Here is a 16363-nt window from a genome sequence, read left to right on the forward strand (position 1 = left end):
TTTTCTTTCCATTATTAATGCATACTGTCCAGATTTGTGGAAGTGTTTGAAAAACCTGCTTGGCCTTTAAGCAGCAGTGCTTACCACTCTCTCTAGGGCATGTGTGTGCGAATAGGTGTGTCAGATCTTCAGTATGAAAGAGAGGCAGGTTTACTACATCTCAAAGGCAGAAGGAAAGAATGTTACAGGCATAGTAAAGATAATGGTTAAAGAGAGTAGTGTTAGAGGTGTGGGTGTTTGTGGGGGATGTCATAATACTTTCTGGTTTTCTGGAGATTTAATTTTGCTGAGGCCAGCATGCTGGAAAGACATGTGATACCAGCAGGTAATCTTGCATATGGGAAGCTAATGACTGGTCTTGCTGTGTAATTAGCTAACTGTTCCTCTGGAACTTTTCTGTTCCTTGGTTCTATTTGGTGTATTTCCCCAAGTAATCTGTACTGCCATTCTTCTAGGATGTTGTCAAGTTAGTACTGACTGCCTCAATATATCCTTAGAGAAGAAATCTTTTAATCTCTTAATGTCCACATTTATTATATTGACAACTTAAAAATCATGATCTGATGTTCCAGTAGCTTAACATTTGGAAAAACTGAATAACCACGGTTGGGAAGGTTCTTAGTAACTTACTTGAACACAAGAAGTGCCTGCTTGCCCTGAGAGAGTACTCAGTATTTAGGAGGTCACACCTGAGCCACTGTTTGTGCATTAGTGCAGTACCTGTATTTACATGCAACTTCATTTCTGACTTTTCAATGCACTGATTTATAGCAAACCTCAAAATTGTGTATGGGGAAAAATTAGTGTATTATAATTTAAGAGTGAATTTGATTCATATAAGAAATAGCTTGGTGGTTGTGCTTTATCAAGACAATATAAATATGTTTTTATATAGTACTCTGGGTTATTTAGTCTCCTTTGGACTGCAGATAACAGTACAACTTGAGTCTTTTCAGTATCCTGATTTTGTTGTAGATTATTTTCAGTTTTTTTCAAGATACCAATTACTTCCATATATGCAAATCATGTTATGAAGTACAGCACAAAAACTGGATTTGTTATTGACCACGTGCATATAGAATTACAGTTTTTCCGACATGGAATTATCACTCCACAGCAGGGCATGATAGAGGATTATGTACTGCACCGTACTTCCTGTTGTTAAAAGAGTTGGGAATACAATTATTGGAATTGGGAATGTTTTGAGAGTTGCCATCCACAAACTAGGGTGAGTCATGGGTTTCTGATTTACCTTCTTTGGAAAGACATGTCGCAAATAACTGAGGTAATCTTTTTCTTAAAAAAAGATAAATTCATGGCAGTGGTGTTCACTGTTTCTGTAGTAGGTGAAGAGAAGGATAATCTGGGTTTACGTGATGTTTCCTTTGAATGACCTATAATTCCAAGTGTAATTTTCTAAAAATAATTGCCATGGTAGATTTGTGGAGTCAGAGACAGAATTGGCATAACAAAGTCATCAGTAGCTGGTAAACAATTTTGAAGTAAAAGACTGTGCTAATTTATAGTTCTCATGTGATGGTAAACAAATATCTCGCTTAAATACCACCCACCCTTTTTTAATACATTTTCATGCTTATCTCTTAAAGGAAACAGTAAGTTTGTTGCTCTTTGATCTGTCATAATATTTCCTTGGACAATCATTTACATATGTAGCAGATTTTCTTTTAGAGAGTTCAGTTTCTATATTTATTTTGATTTATACCTCATAGGAGAGAAAGTTGATCCAATAGTCTAGGCACTCTGTCAATGTCATTTTGACATGTTCCTCTGAACTGTGAGATAGATAATACCTTGATATTGCAACAAATGCCATATGTTCTCAATAGCCCAAGTTAAAAGATTGCCTGTATGTGTTTGTAACATTCTGCAGAGATGGACTTCTTCAGGTCTGAGCACAAGAGAACATTTTAAGATTACAGCCTTTCATAAAGAGTCTAGAGTACCTTGTTCTACCCCAAAACATTGCAGCTTCAGGGCTTCTACTATATAACACATTTTTATCTCAGTGTGAATAGCGAGGTCATGTCTGAAGTGAAGTCTTAAATGGCTTGGACTGGGATAAGTCAAAGTTGCAAGTAATGTAAGGTGACTACAGGCATCCTAAAGAAAATGAGGTTGTAGCTTTGACGTTTTTTACTTCCTTTGAAATGTCTATGCCTTAGTGTTACTGAAGTGTACTTAATACTTTGAGTATTTTTCCTGATGCCCATGTTCTGATTTATTTTTTTTTTTAATAGTTTGGTTCTTTCAGAATTGGCATCTAGATAGTTATTTGATGACAGTGTATGCATTCAAAAGTGTATTGCATGAGTGGCATGTCAGTGTTAACAGTAAACTATGAGTAATTTTGCCCTGTATGAGCTTCTCTGCCCCTAGGTATTTATTTTTTCCATCTATTAACTGACTTAGAGGAACTTGTTACCTGTAGTTGCCTGTAGTAGGCTGTGATGGGCTACAGTAGCACTAGCACTACTGTGACTTTCAACTAATTTTACTTGGACTCAGGGTTATGGCACAAACCAAGCCTGCTGTCAAAAAATCACTTTGTAGGATACTGGGCCCAATTGCATTTTGCTTAGACACCTGTGTTTCCTGTGATTTGGGTCAAGGTAGCTGTTTCTTACCATGTGAAATATGTAAAAGCTGTTGACTTAACAGTAATTATATTGTGTAATGTATGTCCAAAGCCTTGTGTACTGTCTGTAATTTGCTTCTTTCAGAGTAGCTTATTGTCTTCATAGAATCATAGAGTAGTTAGAGTTGGAAAGGACCTTAAGATCATCTAGTTCCAACCCCCCTGCCATGGGCAGGGACACCTCACACTAAACCATGTCATCCAAGGCCTTGTCCAGCCTGGTCTTGAACACTGCCAGGGATGGAGCATTCACAACCTCCCTGGGTAACCTATTCAAGTGCCTCACCACCCTAACAGGAGAGAATTTTCTCCTTATATCTAAACTTCCCCTCTTTAAGTTTGAACCCATTACCCCTTGTCCTATCACTACAGTCCCTAATGAAGAGTCCCTCCCCAGCATTCCTATAGGCCCCCTTCAGATACTGGAAGGCTACTATGAGGTCTCCATGCAGCCTTCTCTTCTTCCTCAGCCCATCTTCATATGGGAGGTGCTCCAGTCCCCTGATCATCCTCGTGGCCCTTCTCTGGACTTGTTCCAACAGTTCCATGTCCTTTTTATGTTGAGGACACCAGAACTGCACACAATACTCCAAGTGAGGTCTCACGAGAGCAGAGTAAAGGGGCAGGATCACCACCTTTGACCTTCTGGTCGCACTCCTTTTGATGCAGCCCAGGATATGGTTGGCTTTCTGGGCTGCAAGTGCACACTGCCTGCTCATGTTCATTTTCTCATCAACGAACACCCCCAAGTCTTTCTCTGCAGGGCTGCTTCTTTGCCCAACCAGTAGCTGTGCCTGGGATTGCTCTGACCCAGGTGTAGGACCTTGCACTTGGCATGGTTAAACTTCATAAGGCTGGCACCAGCCCACCTCACAAGCGTGTCAAGGTCCCTCTGGATGGCATTCCTTCCCTTCAGCATATCAACCGAACCACACAGCTTGGTGTCATTGGCAAATTTGCTTGAGGGCACACTCAATCCCACTGTCCATGTCAGCGACAAAGATGTTGAACAAGACCGGTCCCAACACTGATCCCATGAGGGACACCACTCATTACTGGTCTCCAGCTGGACATTGAGCCATTGACCACAACTCTTTGTGTGCGGCCATCCAGCCAGTTCTTTATCCACCGAGTGGTCCATCCATCAAATTGATGTCTCTCCAATTTAGAGACAAGGATGTCGTGTGGGACAGTGTCGAACGCTTTACACAAGTCCAGGTAGATGACATCAACTGCTCTACCCCTGGCCATCAGTTCCCCATCATAGAAGGCCACCAAATTGGTCAGGCAGGATTTCCCCTTAGTGAAGCCATGCTGGCTGTCACCAAGCACCCTGTTGTTTTTCATGTACCTTAGCATGCCTTCCAGGAGAATCTCCTCCAAGATTTTGCCAGGCACAGAGGTGAGACTGGCTGGTCTGTAATTCCCCAGATCATCCGTTTTTCCCCTTCTTGAAAATGGGGGTTATATTTCCCTTTTTCCAGTCATCAGGAACTTCACCTGACTGCCATGATCTTTCAAATATGATGGACAGTGGCTTAGCAAGTTCATTCGCCAGCTCCTTCAGGACCCGTGGATGGATTTCGTCAGGACCCATGGACTTGTGCATGTTCAGATTTTTAAGATGGTCTCGAACCAGATCCTCTCCTACAGTGGGTGCAGGGTCTTCATTCTCACAGTTCCTGTGTCTGCCTTCCAAGACTTGGGTGGTTTGGTCAGAGCCTTTGCCAGTGAAGACTGAGGCAAAGAAGTCATTCAGAACCTCAGCCTTCTCCAAATCCTGTGTAGCCAGTTCTCCTGATAGCTTCCTGAGGGGGCCTACGCTGTCCCTAATTTGTCTTTTCTTTGCTATGTACGTATAGAAGCCCTTCCTGTTATCCTTTATATCCCTAACCAAGTTTAATTCTACCTGGGCCTTAGCTTTTCTAACCTGATCCCTAGCTTCCCAGACAGCATCCCTGTACTCTTCCCAGGCCGCCTGTCCTTGCTTCCACTTATTATAAGCCTCTTTTTTAATTTGAATTTTCCTCAGCACCTCCTTATCCATCCAAGAAGGTCTCCTGGCCCTCCTGCTGCACTTCCTTCTAGTTGGGATGGAACACTCCTGAGCTTGCAGCAGGTGATCCTTGAATATCAACCAAGAGTCTTGGCCCCCCCTGCTCTCTAGGGCTATATCCCATGGAACCTTACTAAGCAGGTTCCTAAAGAGGCCAAAGCCTGCTCTTTTGAAGTCCAGGGCAGTGAGCTTGCTGCAGGTTCTTCTCACTGTCCTGAGGATCTCAGATTTGACCATCTCATGATCGCTGCATCCAAGGCTGCCCTGGAGAGTCACATTTCCAACCAGCCCTTCCCTGTCGGTGAGCACGAGGTCAAGCATGGCACCTCTCCTTGTCGGCTCCTCTGTTAATTGCAGAAGGAAGTTGTCTTCCACGCAATTGAGGAACCTCCTGGATTGCTTGTGCCAGGCCGTACCATCCTTCCAACAGATGTCAGGGTGGTTGAAGTCACCCATGAGAACAAGGGCCTGTGAGTGTGAGGCTTTTCCTATCTGTCTATAGAGTGCTTCATCCACAGGTTCTCCTTGACCAGGCGGTCTGTAACAGATCCCCACAGTAATGTCTCCCATAGCTATATTCCCTTTAACCCTGACCCACAAACTCTCTTTGGACTGCTCACCTGTCCCCAGAGAGAGTTCCATACTCTCCAGCCTATCCCTAACATAAAGGGCAACTCCCCTTCCCCACCTGCCAGGCCTGTCTTTTCTAAAGAGCCTGTAACCTTTCATTCCAACCCTCCAGTCATAGGAGCCATCCCACCATGTTTCTGTGATGCCTATTATACCATACCCCCTGTAGACGTGCACACATCTCTAATTTCTCTTGCTTGTTCCCCATGCTATGGGCATTTGTATAGAGGCATCTGAGCTGAGCTCCAAATGAAGCTGGCTCATTGGCTGGAGTGGCTGGGATATCTCTACATTGCTCTGAGCATTTATTATAGGTTCTGGCAACTGACTGGGTGTGTTGGGATGGAATGACACCCCCCTCCCCCAACACATCTAGTTTAAAGCTTCCTTGACCAGTCTGGCAAGCCTCCTACCAAAACTGCTCAGACCAGCTTCACCAGCCCCCACTAGACCTGGCCTACAAACTTGGGTCCTGTGTTCAAGGCACCCAAACCCCTGACTATGACACCACCCTTTTAACCATTTATTAACCTGGCTAATCCTCCTTGCTTTTTTTAGGTCCTCCCCTGTATTCTGGAGAATTGATGAAAAGACATCTGAGCTCCAGAGCCCTTAACCACCTCCCCCAGGGCTCTGTAGTCCTTTGTTCCCCAGGCTACTGCTACCTATATCCCTAGCACCCACATGTATCACCAGGAGTGGGTAATAGTCCGTGGGACTAACTAGAGCAGGCAGCCTCTCTGCCACATCCCTGATCCATGCCCCCGCTAGGCAACACACCTCCCTTGAGACAGGGTCTGGCCAGCAGACGAGTGCTTCTGTCCCTTTCAGTGTAGAGTCCCCTACTGCTACGACTCTCCGCTTTTTCCTAGCAGCACCAGTAGAGATCTTCTTTACCAGGGCACCAGCCGGCTGTTTCTGGCTTGAGTGTGTTTCCTCATTAGCCCCATGCAGGACAGCAAAGCGGTTCTGCATGGGGGCAACAGATTTAGGGGGAAGCCCCTTGCTTTTGGTTGTCCTTTTCCTTCTTTTTTTGTTGTGGTTTTTTTTTTTTTTTTTTTTTTTTTGTCACTAATTCCCAGCTTCCCTGCTTAACGGCCCCCTTCATTCCTCCATGAGGTTTGGGCCAGGAGCAAGCATTCCTGCTTCCTCTCAGCTTCCGGGACATCTTGCAGTGTCTTGACAGTATCCCGCAGCTCAGCCACCTGCTGCAGGAGGACCTCCACCAGGGAGCACCGAGTGCAGCCCTGCCCATTGTGCACCCTCCCCTCACTAGACCAGTGCAGGCACTCTCTACACCCCGAGCTCTGCACTGCAGCCTCCCGTCCCCTCTCACCGGCTCTGTCTGGGTGCCTACGCTGCCACCGCCGGGGCAGCCAGTGCAGAGCTCCCGGACCAAGCCCTGGCCATCCGACGAGTGCTCACCACTGTGCTCACCACTGTGCTCACCACTGTGCTCACCACTGTGCTCACCACTGTGCTCACCACTGTGCTCACCACTGTGCTCACCACTGTGCTCACCACTGTGCTCACCACTGTGCTCACCACCCCGCTCGCCTGCCCCCACAAACTGCCTCCACCCGGTCTGGTCGCCGCGCTCCCTGGGGCAGGTTTTTAACCAATCAGGGCTGGTGCCGCTCCTCCTGGCTCCGCCCCCTTTGAGTCAGCTGCTCGCTCTCGTCAGCTGAGCTGCCGGTTCCTGGGCAGGTCCTGTCGAGGACTTGAGGCTCCCTCGGTGGGAGGCTCTTGTCGCTCTGAGTTGAGGCTCCTGGACGCTGATCTCCCCCCCCCGCTCCGGTGTTGAAGGCGTCCTCTCTCGAGCTGCTCACCTCAGCAGTACTTGCAGTCTTCTTGCAGTACTTGGGGTACTGTGCCAAATGATTTTCTAAACTGTAATTTACTTGCAGAATTGCAAAAAGGGCATGTTTTACTCTGCAGAGTTTTCTGGTTGGGTTGTGGTGTGGCTTTTTTATTCTTTTCTTTTTTTTAAATTGTGTCAGATGTTTACAATAAAGGCTCATTGGTTATGCCTCAGTTGGTTCAGCTAAACCAGTATTTCCTGGGTTTGCTTCTTTGATCTGCCAGTGTATGTGCTGTGTAGATAGGTGAAACCTGTTAATGCATCAGAATGAGCACTGCTGTTCTTCTAGTTGCATAATGGCTTTCTGAGGCCAAGGAAGAGGATGCCAAGTGAGCTCTCCTTACAGTGGTGGTTCTTTAAAGCACCCTCTCTTAAGGTTGAGTTGGCTTTACCGAGGCGTTACAGAAAGAAAGAAATGGAACAAAATAGAAAAATAGAAAAGTTTTCCATGTTCATCTCATACATGAAACTCAAGAAATTATTAAGTTTGAAATAATTTTCAGATTGTAAACACTCTGCAGTTGTAAGGCAGAGCTTTCTTCTTAGAAAAGCTTACATTCCTTTTAAGATGGACCAGATGAGAGTTTAAGGAGATACAGCAGAAGAAAATGTTTATTGTTTTTCCTCAGTAATGTATTTGATAACTCATTATTGGCATACAGACAGGCACGCAAATTGTATTCTTTCCGCTCCCCACCCTCCATTTATTTTTCTAGTCAGCTAATTCTAGTGATCTTATGGAACCATACTGTAAGTGAAATGCATGTATGGGGAAGCTAATTGCCCTGTGTGGCATTTTAGTAAGAAAGGGCTTGTATGTGTGGTGCAACAAAGAAGAAGAAGGAACTTTCATGACGGCTATATGCGTATTTATTAGTATCAGGTAAACCTGTCTGGTATGAGTGTTGAGGACAGTTGACTGTCCCTACATGCCCAGCCAAATTGCATACTACCTGGTCTTAGATATCTTAGATATCTTAGCCTTTACCAGACTTCATCATTTCCACTGTGGAGTTGGTTTATATGACTAAGAAATAATTCATGATGTCCTAATTGAAATAAACCTTTATGCTCAAAAGTAGGAAATAGGAATATCATGAATGGATTACTCTGTAATGGCCTATTAAAACTTTCTTTTTATGAAGGGACAATTAAATGAAGGGGGGGTGTTTGAGTAACACTTTGTACATAGTAGCAATCTGGATATGACATTTTTGTAGGAGACTTGATGTTTAATAATGTTTTTGGCTTAAAAATATGGGTTGAGAAGGTGAAGGTAGGACTTGGTTTCTGGATTATTAATCTGTTGGTTGACATCAGTGGAGTTCAGGAGAATTAAATGTAGGTAAATGGGGAAGAAGAAGAAGATTGCGATGAATACCAGGTTAGCAATGACTTTATTTCTTCTTCTTCTTATAACATGGGTTATTTTTTTTTTTTTTCTGTTGGTTTAGGGAAGTTGCATCATACAAGTTTTATGTGCTCTTTGTCTAAGAAATAAGGATGTTAACATTTCTTGTGTTTTTAACTCTGAGCAAAATGCTACTGGAGTTTTTTATTGCTTTACAGTAGTTGCTTTGGGTTTCAGGTTTGGATGTGTGTATTTCAAACTTGGAGTAAGTTTCTTCAGAGGATAGCATTTCTTATTGTACAGAACAGCACTCTTATGAAAAGTCTGAAAGTGTATGTTTACTGAAATCAGTGGGAGGACTGCACCAACTTAGCTCAGGTTTTCATGCAGTTTTTTTTCTCTTGCAGACACAGTGTATATGTAAGTAAGAGTTAGCATTCCAGTGAAATGGAGGTGTTCAGTATTGCAGAAGTTGTCCAAAAAGTGCTAGTTTAGCTTTGTCAGACTTGCCCTTTTCAGAAGAGAAAGCTGTGTATTTTTCATTCCTGCTCTGTGTTTTCTGATGGACCTGTTAGAGTGTGCATACAAAATAATCACCCTTGGCAAAACTTACAGTAAGAAAATCTCACTATAAACTTCAGAATTAATCTTTTTGATGTAGTAATGTGTATCTTTATAGAAAGAAAAAATGTACCAAATAGTAGTTTAATGTATAGTGAAAACTGTCTGCTGTTTTAATTTATATAGACCATTTTATTGCCTTAGACCCATTTATTGACTTAGGTAACAAGCTTAATAAAATTCGTGCTAAATCTTTGACATGCTTGTTAAAATATTCCTGATTTGTAAACATTAAGTATCTTTTTATTGCATGCTGAAGCAGAAATATGCATACTTGACTATGTTGTAAAGGGCAGACCATGGTATCTTAACTGCGTATAACAAATTCATCTGCTGAATGTTTTGTCTTTCCTTTTTTATTTTATTTTTTTTTTTTTGTTTGTTTATTTTACTTTAGGTTGGTTGGAATACTGCAAGAGATTATTACACATTTCTTTGGTCACCTATGCCGGAAAATTATGTGGAAGGATCAACTGTTAACTGTGTGCTGACTTTTCAAGGTGAATATAAAGCAGTATCTACCTGTATTTTCCAGCCTAACCAGCTTTTAAAATATTTATCTCTTCATTACAATGCTGAGGGTTGAGAGTTCTAGACTTTTAGAAACATAAATTGGAAGAGAATTTTCACACTTCACTGTGTGAAATTCAGTCTTATTTCAGATGCCAGAGAAGTTTTAAGGGAAAGTATGTGACTTAGTATGTTTTTTTACATAGTAATGAACAATATTCATGACTGATAGAGAAGTGTTGCTGGAAATTATTAAAATACAGAAGGTGACTTTAACAAACAGCAGGGCTTTTTAATCTCGGCATCTCTTATCACACTGTGTCTATGTTGTCTTTAGTCTTTGGACTTTAAAATCATCTTCATATAAAATAATAGTCATCAAAGAATAAATAATGTAGGTGATGGTTTGGTGAAAGCTCAGATTAGGCAGAGTTGCAGAGGACCTTTTGACAGTGAGGAATTGATGAAAATGAATCAAGTTTTTAAGAAAAGAATGAACAAAAAAAATGTTACACCACCGTACAAATCTATAGTATAACTACGTTTTCCACACTCTGTGGGAGATCAGAACCCCTCCTTTCCCCTCACAATCTCAAAAAAGGTCTAGTAAAATAAATGAACAAAGCGCAACAAGGAAGAGAAGAATTAGGAAATAGGTTCTGTGTAAAGGTGTGGAGTTGCCACGCTCTTCTTGTTAAATATAAGAAGAGGCAGTGGCCATGGATTGTGGCCTGGGAGGTTTATGTTTAACATTAGGAGCAACTTTTTTACTAAGGTAGAGGAGTGGAGCACTTGAACAGATATCCCTGGTTTGGAAGAATGGGAATTCCACACAGTTTCTTAGACACAACCACTGTAGTCTCAGGCTGGTGCTGACAAGAGCCTTTTGAATGGGAAACTGGACTAGGTGAACTTAGGAAATTCTGACAGATTTTTCAGCCTGGGAAAGGAAAATAATGGGAAATGACCAATATCTAAATTCAGTTACCTGTGGCATGAGTGCGTTATCTAGTGTTCATATTTAAAAATACAGGAACCATCAGTGTAGGCTACCAGTGACAGGTTCAAAACTGAGATAGAGATGATACTTGCATAACGGAACCAACATGCAGAACTTCTGCAACAGAGAGAACATTATGAGCTTTAGAAATCTATACGCATTTGAAGTTGAATGTAGAAAAAGCACCTCCATTAAACTTGCTTAATGCTTTTCTACTTACTAGCAGAATTTTATGTATGATCTTATGATCTTTTTTGCTTCCTGGTGTTGGCTTTATTCTTTGTGTGTATGTGTGTGTGTGTTTATTGCTTAAGATATATAGAAAAAATAGTAATTTAAGGCCTGAAATGAGTACTGTGTTAGCTTGTTGTCTTGTTAAAGCTGCATATACTAGCTGCAAATAGCAGTAGCTTGGATGAGTGCTCTGTTCCTTCTCTTATGCGAAGGTTTTTTTCTGTTACTTTCAATGATGATCATAATCTGGAGAAGTGAAGTTTCCAAGGAGATATTATAGCAGCTTTTCAGGGGGGAAAAGGAGGCTTACAAGACGGTTGGAGAGGGACTTTTTACAAGGGCATTTAGGGATAGGGCAAAGGTAATGGCTTCAAGCTGAAAGAAGGGAAGTTTAGATTAGGTAGCGGAAAGAAATTCTGTACTATGAGGGTGGTGAGGCACTGGCACAGGTTGCTCAGCGAAGCTGTGGCTGCCCCATCCCTGGCAGTGTTCAAGGCCAGGTTGGACGGGCCTTTGAGCAACCTGGTCTAGTGGAAGGTGTCCCTGTTCATGGCAGGGGGTTGGAACTGGATGATCTTTTAGGTCCCTTCCAACCCAAAATATTCTATGATATCCATGTGATCTGCCCATTTTGCAGTCTTGAAATCTGTGAAAAGTATGTGTGCTCTGTAGGAACTAGAAGGAGGCCATTAGTTTCTTTTACAGTTACTGAGATTCACTGAATGCATGAAATTAGGTTAGACTGAAACTAAAAAGTGACCTAGAAACCTAGAACTGTACATGCTGTTATCAGAACATTGTATTTTAAAGTTTTGCCACACATGAAGAGGGCAGGCAACTTTGTCCCATCTGTTACATTCCATGCTGACAGTCCTTCACTTTTATAGAGCTACCAGATTTAATCTCCATTCAGACAAGCTCCCAGTTGTGTTTGGCAAAGCATTTTAGTGCTGCTGAGATTGGCTCAGTAGAGTTTACAGGAGCTAATTAGCTGAGGTAAATAGTAAATGTTGTGCAGCATGCTTTAGATTTTTTTTTTTTTTTTTTAATGATAAGTAGGTATGCTGGAAGAAAATAATAAGGAATCTGTTCTCTGTAGTATATGTTATATACAAGAAAAAACCCTTTAAGTAGTTTGAAAATCAGATTGTCTGAACCAGTATTTAAACTTGCTGGAGCTGCAAAGTAGATTGTTCTGAACTTGTTTCTGTATAGCATCACCTTATTTATGCATTGAATTAGGTAAACTGAACTGCAGTGTTATTCAGGAAAGCGTAGTCAGGTCCAAAAGCAGAATCCTGAAGTTTTGAAATTAAGATACTATTCCTTATTAAACTACAGTTAATAAAGTATAAGACTTAGGGAAACATGAAGTGCTTGATACAGGTGCTGTAAAAGATTAGCATCCGTAATCTTTTACCATTTGTAGAAAACGTAGCTAAGAGTACTGGGAAGTCTTCCAGGAATCTGAAATAGAAGTTGGTGAATAGAAATTAATGATGAAGTTAGAAAGGGAGCAGATTGAATTGTAGTGAAATATGAACAGAAACGGGTGACATCACCTGTTGGATCGAACATTGGGTGAGGATTTATTGTGCTGGTATCAAATTCATTCTGGCTAGCATATCTGATAATTAAGTGTTCTGAATAAAGCCAGTTGGATTTCTTACCATTAAATGGGGTAAGGTGTAGTTTCTTGATTTTTATTAATAAAGGTAAAAGTTTCATTAGTTCTGGAAACAATTGTTTAACTTCCACAAATATTGCCACATGAATCCAGGTGATGTAAGAAGCTTAATGTTGAAGCTTTAGTGGGCAACAGTTCAGATTAATAGTCATGCAGAAATTTTTCTGCAGTAATTTGCTAGCATCATGCAGTATTACTTAGCTACAAGAAAGATGATTTATTTTTTACCTTCCATAGACTTGAAGATTTTTTTTTTTCAGTTATTAACAAATAAGTTTTTAGTTAAACTCTCCATACTACCCTCTACACTTGGCACTTATCCATTCAGAGCATGTACTTTGGCATTTAAAACCCGCAAAAGTAAATTGTGGCTACTCCACAAAAAACATGCAAAAAACGGAACCTGGTAAAGTTGCAGTTGTCTTGTCATTTCATGTTATTCTTTGTTGCCTTTGATGGTATAGGTATTCCAAGGCCCAGAATATTGCTTACTCTTTGTTCTGTAATTGTACAACAGTTACGTAATAATGCTGTCCTTATCCAGCTTCAGGGCATCTGATTGCTAATGATTCTGTTTCATAAATATATAAACAGCAGTTATTACCTAGTATATGTAAAGTCATGTGTACATAGAGCACCTGTTACCTGACACTGCTGTGGTGTTTGTCTTAAAAACCAGGAGCAATTATTGGGGGATGAAAGTTACTAAATAAGATTACTTTTCTCCTGTTTTAATGGTTTATCTGTGCCTTACTGAGGTAATGAGCATGAAATTCGCAATGCAGATATGATCTGATGATCTGTTTCCTGATAGAGAGTTGTATGTTGTGTTGAATGTTTCTTCAAATATGAATTTATTTTGATAGGATATTATCTACCAAATGACGATGGAGAATTTTACCAGTTTTGTTACGTGACTCATAAAGGAGAAATCCGTGGAGCAAGCACACCTTTCCAGTTCCGTACCTCTTCCCCTGTTGAAGAATTGCTAACTATGGAGGATGAAGGAAACTCTGATATGTTAGTGGTGACCACAAAAGCTGGACTTCTTGAGGTTTGATTCAACAATTCCTAAAATGTTTTCTTCTTTTTTTTTAATATACACATATACACACACATGCATACATTCACAGGTATTGAAGAGCAAACCAAGATGAAAAAATCTACGTATGTATGTGTAATGTACATATTTTTGCCTGGCTCTCTAGTATTTGATTGGAGTTCTGAACATTTGCAGGTTAAATGAGTAAAGATTTAAAACTGATTACAAGTATGGTATAGCACTAAGCAAAGACTGGGAAACCGTAAGAGGGTAGTTGCCCATCTCTCACATCTGTGCTCTCCAGCTCACTGAAGGAGCAAAGATAACCCTGTGAGGTAGTGCCTGTTTTGCGGACATACGTTACAGAACCTGTATACTTCTGTTTGTGCACAAGAGCCTTGGAAACAAAGCTGAATAATTGCACGTGCCTAAGTATATTAGAATAGCTCTTGTTTTGTTTAAAGCGGTGTTCTGTGTGTCGTGTTCTTTGCTAGATGGATGTGGTTAGGCTTGTATGCTTACATCCAGAGTCAAGATGTTTCCATTTGATATTTTGTGGGCTGAAAACTAATTAAACCTAAACAAACAAAAAAGCCTACACCAAACTAACTTGATTGTATCAGTTGCTTATTGGAAAATTGCTCAGTAGTTTCCTTGCCTTGCTCTCCGACCTTTTATCCTTTTTTCAGTTGTGTCTAGGCATATACATGCATTTTATTTACAGTTTTCAAAATTTAGGGATAAGAGACTTAGTATAGAGGTACATCTAGGATATTTTTGCTTTTCATATATGTACTCATAGTACTAAAATGAATGAAAAAGAATTTTTCAAGTGTTTTTGATTGTCTTGGTTGATAGAATTGCAGGGTGGTTTGGGTCAGAAGGGACCTTCAAAGGCCATCAAGTCCAACCTCCCTGTAATAAGGAGACATTTTCAACTAGATTAGGTTGACCAGAGCCCTGACCAGTGTGACCTTGTATGTTTCCAGGGGTGGGGCCTATGCCTCCTCTCTGGGCAACCTGTGTCAGTGTTTCACCACCCTTGTTGTAAAAAAGTACTTTCTTATATCCGGTCTAAACCTCCCCTCTTCTAGTTTAAAACCATTACCCCACATGTTGCCCATACTTGTGGCAACAAGTACTACTAAGAAGTCTCTACCCATCTTTCTTATAAGCCCTCTTTCAGTATTGCAAGGTGGCAGTTTATGTGCCGGTCTTTACTTTTGGCTATGTGTCTCTTCATGTTTTATTTTTTGTGAGATTCCCCAAACATCACTTGAGAGGGTGTGTTTGTCTCTACACTCAGCAACCATTTTTTCACCAAGCTGTCATAATTATAATTAGCTCTTCCATAGTTGCTGTCACTTGGGAACAGTAAAGGCACTTCACTTAAGGAGCTAAAACCTGACTATAAATTAAAACACAGCAAATTGTGCTATCTAATGGTAATGTAGTACTGTTCAGTTAAAGGAATGAAACTTCAAGAATTTGGGAATAATGGGAAAACAGTAAAATAGCTGAGCCAGAGGACACATATTTTGTGCTTCTACTTAAACACTGGAGTACTTTGTTGCCACTTAATGCATAGGAGTGAAAGGGAGAAAAATTACCAAACCCCAATGTTTTTGTTTTTACAGTTTAAAATTGAAAAAATAATAAAAGAAAAAGAAGAACTATTAAAGGTAACTTCTGTTCTGGAAAAGGAAACAGCACAACTCAGAGATCAAGTTGAAAGACTGGAAAAAGAACTTAACCATGAAAAGCAGAGATATGACCAACTGCAAACAGAGCAAAAGGTTAGTTAACTGATTAAAGCTGACTCATAATGTCTGTAATCCTCCTTTTTCAAGAACCAGTTAAACTGTGTGAAAATTGGCTATCAAAACCCCTCAGTAGTTAGATAGACATTTACACTAGAATAGGTCAGTTCCTATTAACCTCCTGCCACTATTCCTTTTATGTCGTAAAATGGTTAAAATATTTAAGGCTTTTGGTACCAGGCTTGGTAAGATAATTGATGACAACTGTTACAAGATGTTTGACATTTAACTGTGGAATTCATAGTGGAATTCGTTGATAGTTTAAAATTCGTTTACATTAACTTAAAATGGAGGAAGGCTTTTCAAAAACCTCCCATTAAGGGTATTGAAAATGGTAAAAAACTCTGGTATTAAAATCAAAGATCAAGGCTTAACAAAGAATGCTGCTGCCAGAGTATACCGTGAGTGAAAAGTAGCTAGTCGTGTCTCTCAAAGGCTTCACAAGTTCTGAAGGTTTTCAAAGGGAAAAGAAGAACAAACCTAAAAATCAGTTTACAGTGTTAATTGATAGAGAAAATTTAAATCTAGTCTAAACCAAAGCAAACCTAATTTGCAGCTCTACATATGGTAAGGAGGAAACTCAAATATAATAAAAAAGACACAAAAAAGTTGGACCAAATCTATTTTTAAACTGCTGCTTTTTAAAAAAACAACTTTTAGGAGAAAATTAAAAACATGTGGGAGGGAGGTGGTGACATGGACAAATTTGAAGTAATGAAGCCTATATAATTTAGCTGTGGACAGCAGTTAATAGGCTATTTCTGAGTACTAGTATGTATATGTCAACAGTTCTGCGTGATATACCTTTAATAGGAATTTGTTGAGGGAATTTGAAACTGTTGAAACTTTGTAGTTTATTTTTGAGCAGTCATAGTGAAATGAACTAGAAAGTTGG

The 16363-nt window shown here is 40.6% G+C and overlaps 1 protein-coding gene across 3 annotated transcripts in view; it reads left to right on the plus strand.

The window, feature by feature from the left end:
• The window catches only part of TAX1BP1 (Tax1 binding protein 1), a 59255-nt gene that overhangs the window by 8557 nt on the left and 34335 nt on the right, over positions 1–16363 (plus strand). For all 3 annotated transcript variants that reach the window (XM_061464837.1, XM_061464835.1, XM_061464836.1), the window contains exons 3-5: positions 9573–9675; positions 13473–13660; positions 15286–15444. In XM_061464837.1, the coding sequence (XP_061320821.1) occupies positions 9573–9675; positions 13473–13660; positions 15286–15444 (450 nt within the window). The remainder of the gene's footprint in view (positions 1–9572; positions 9676–13472; positions 13661–15285; positions 15445–16363) is intronic.

This window comes from Pezoporus flaviventris, unplaced genomic scaffold (assembly GCF_033815535.1).
Source record: "Pezoporus flaviventris isolate CSIRO_AGI_PZ_B2104156 unplaced genomic scaffold, CSIRO_AGI_Pfla_v1 ptg000037l, whole genome shotgun sequence".
In the NCBI taxonomy this organism is placed as follows: domain Eukaryota; kingdom Metazoa; phylum Chordata; class Aves; order Psittaciformes; family Psittacidae; genus Pezoporus; species Pezoporus flaviventris.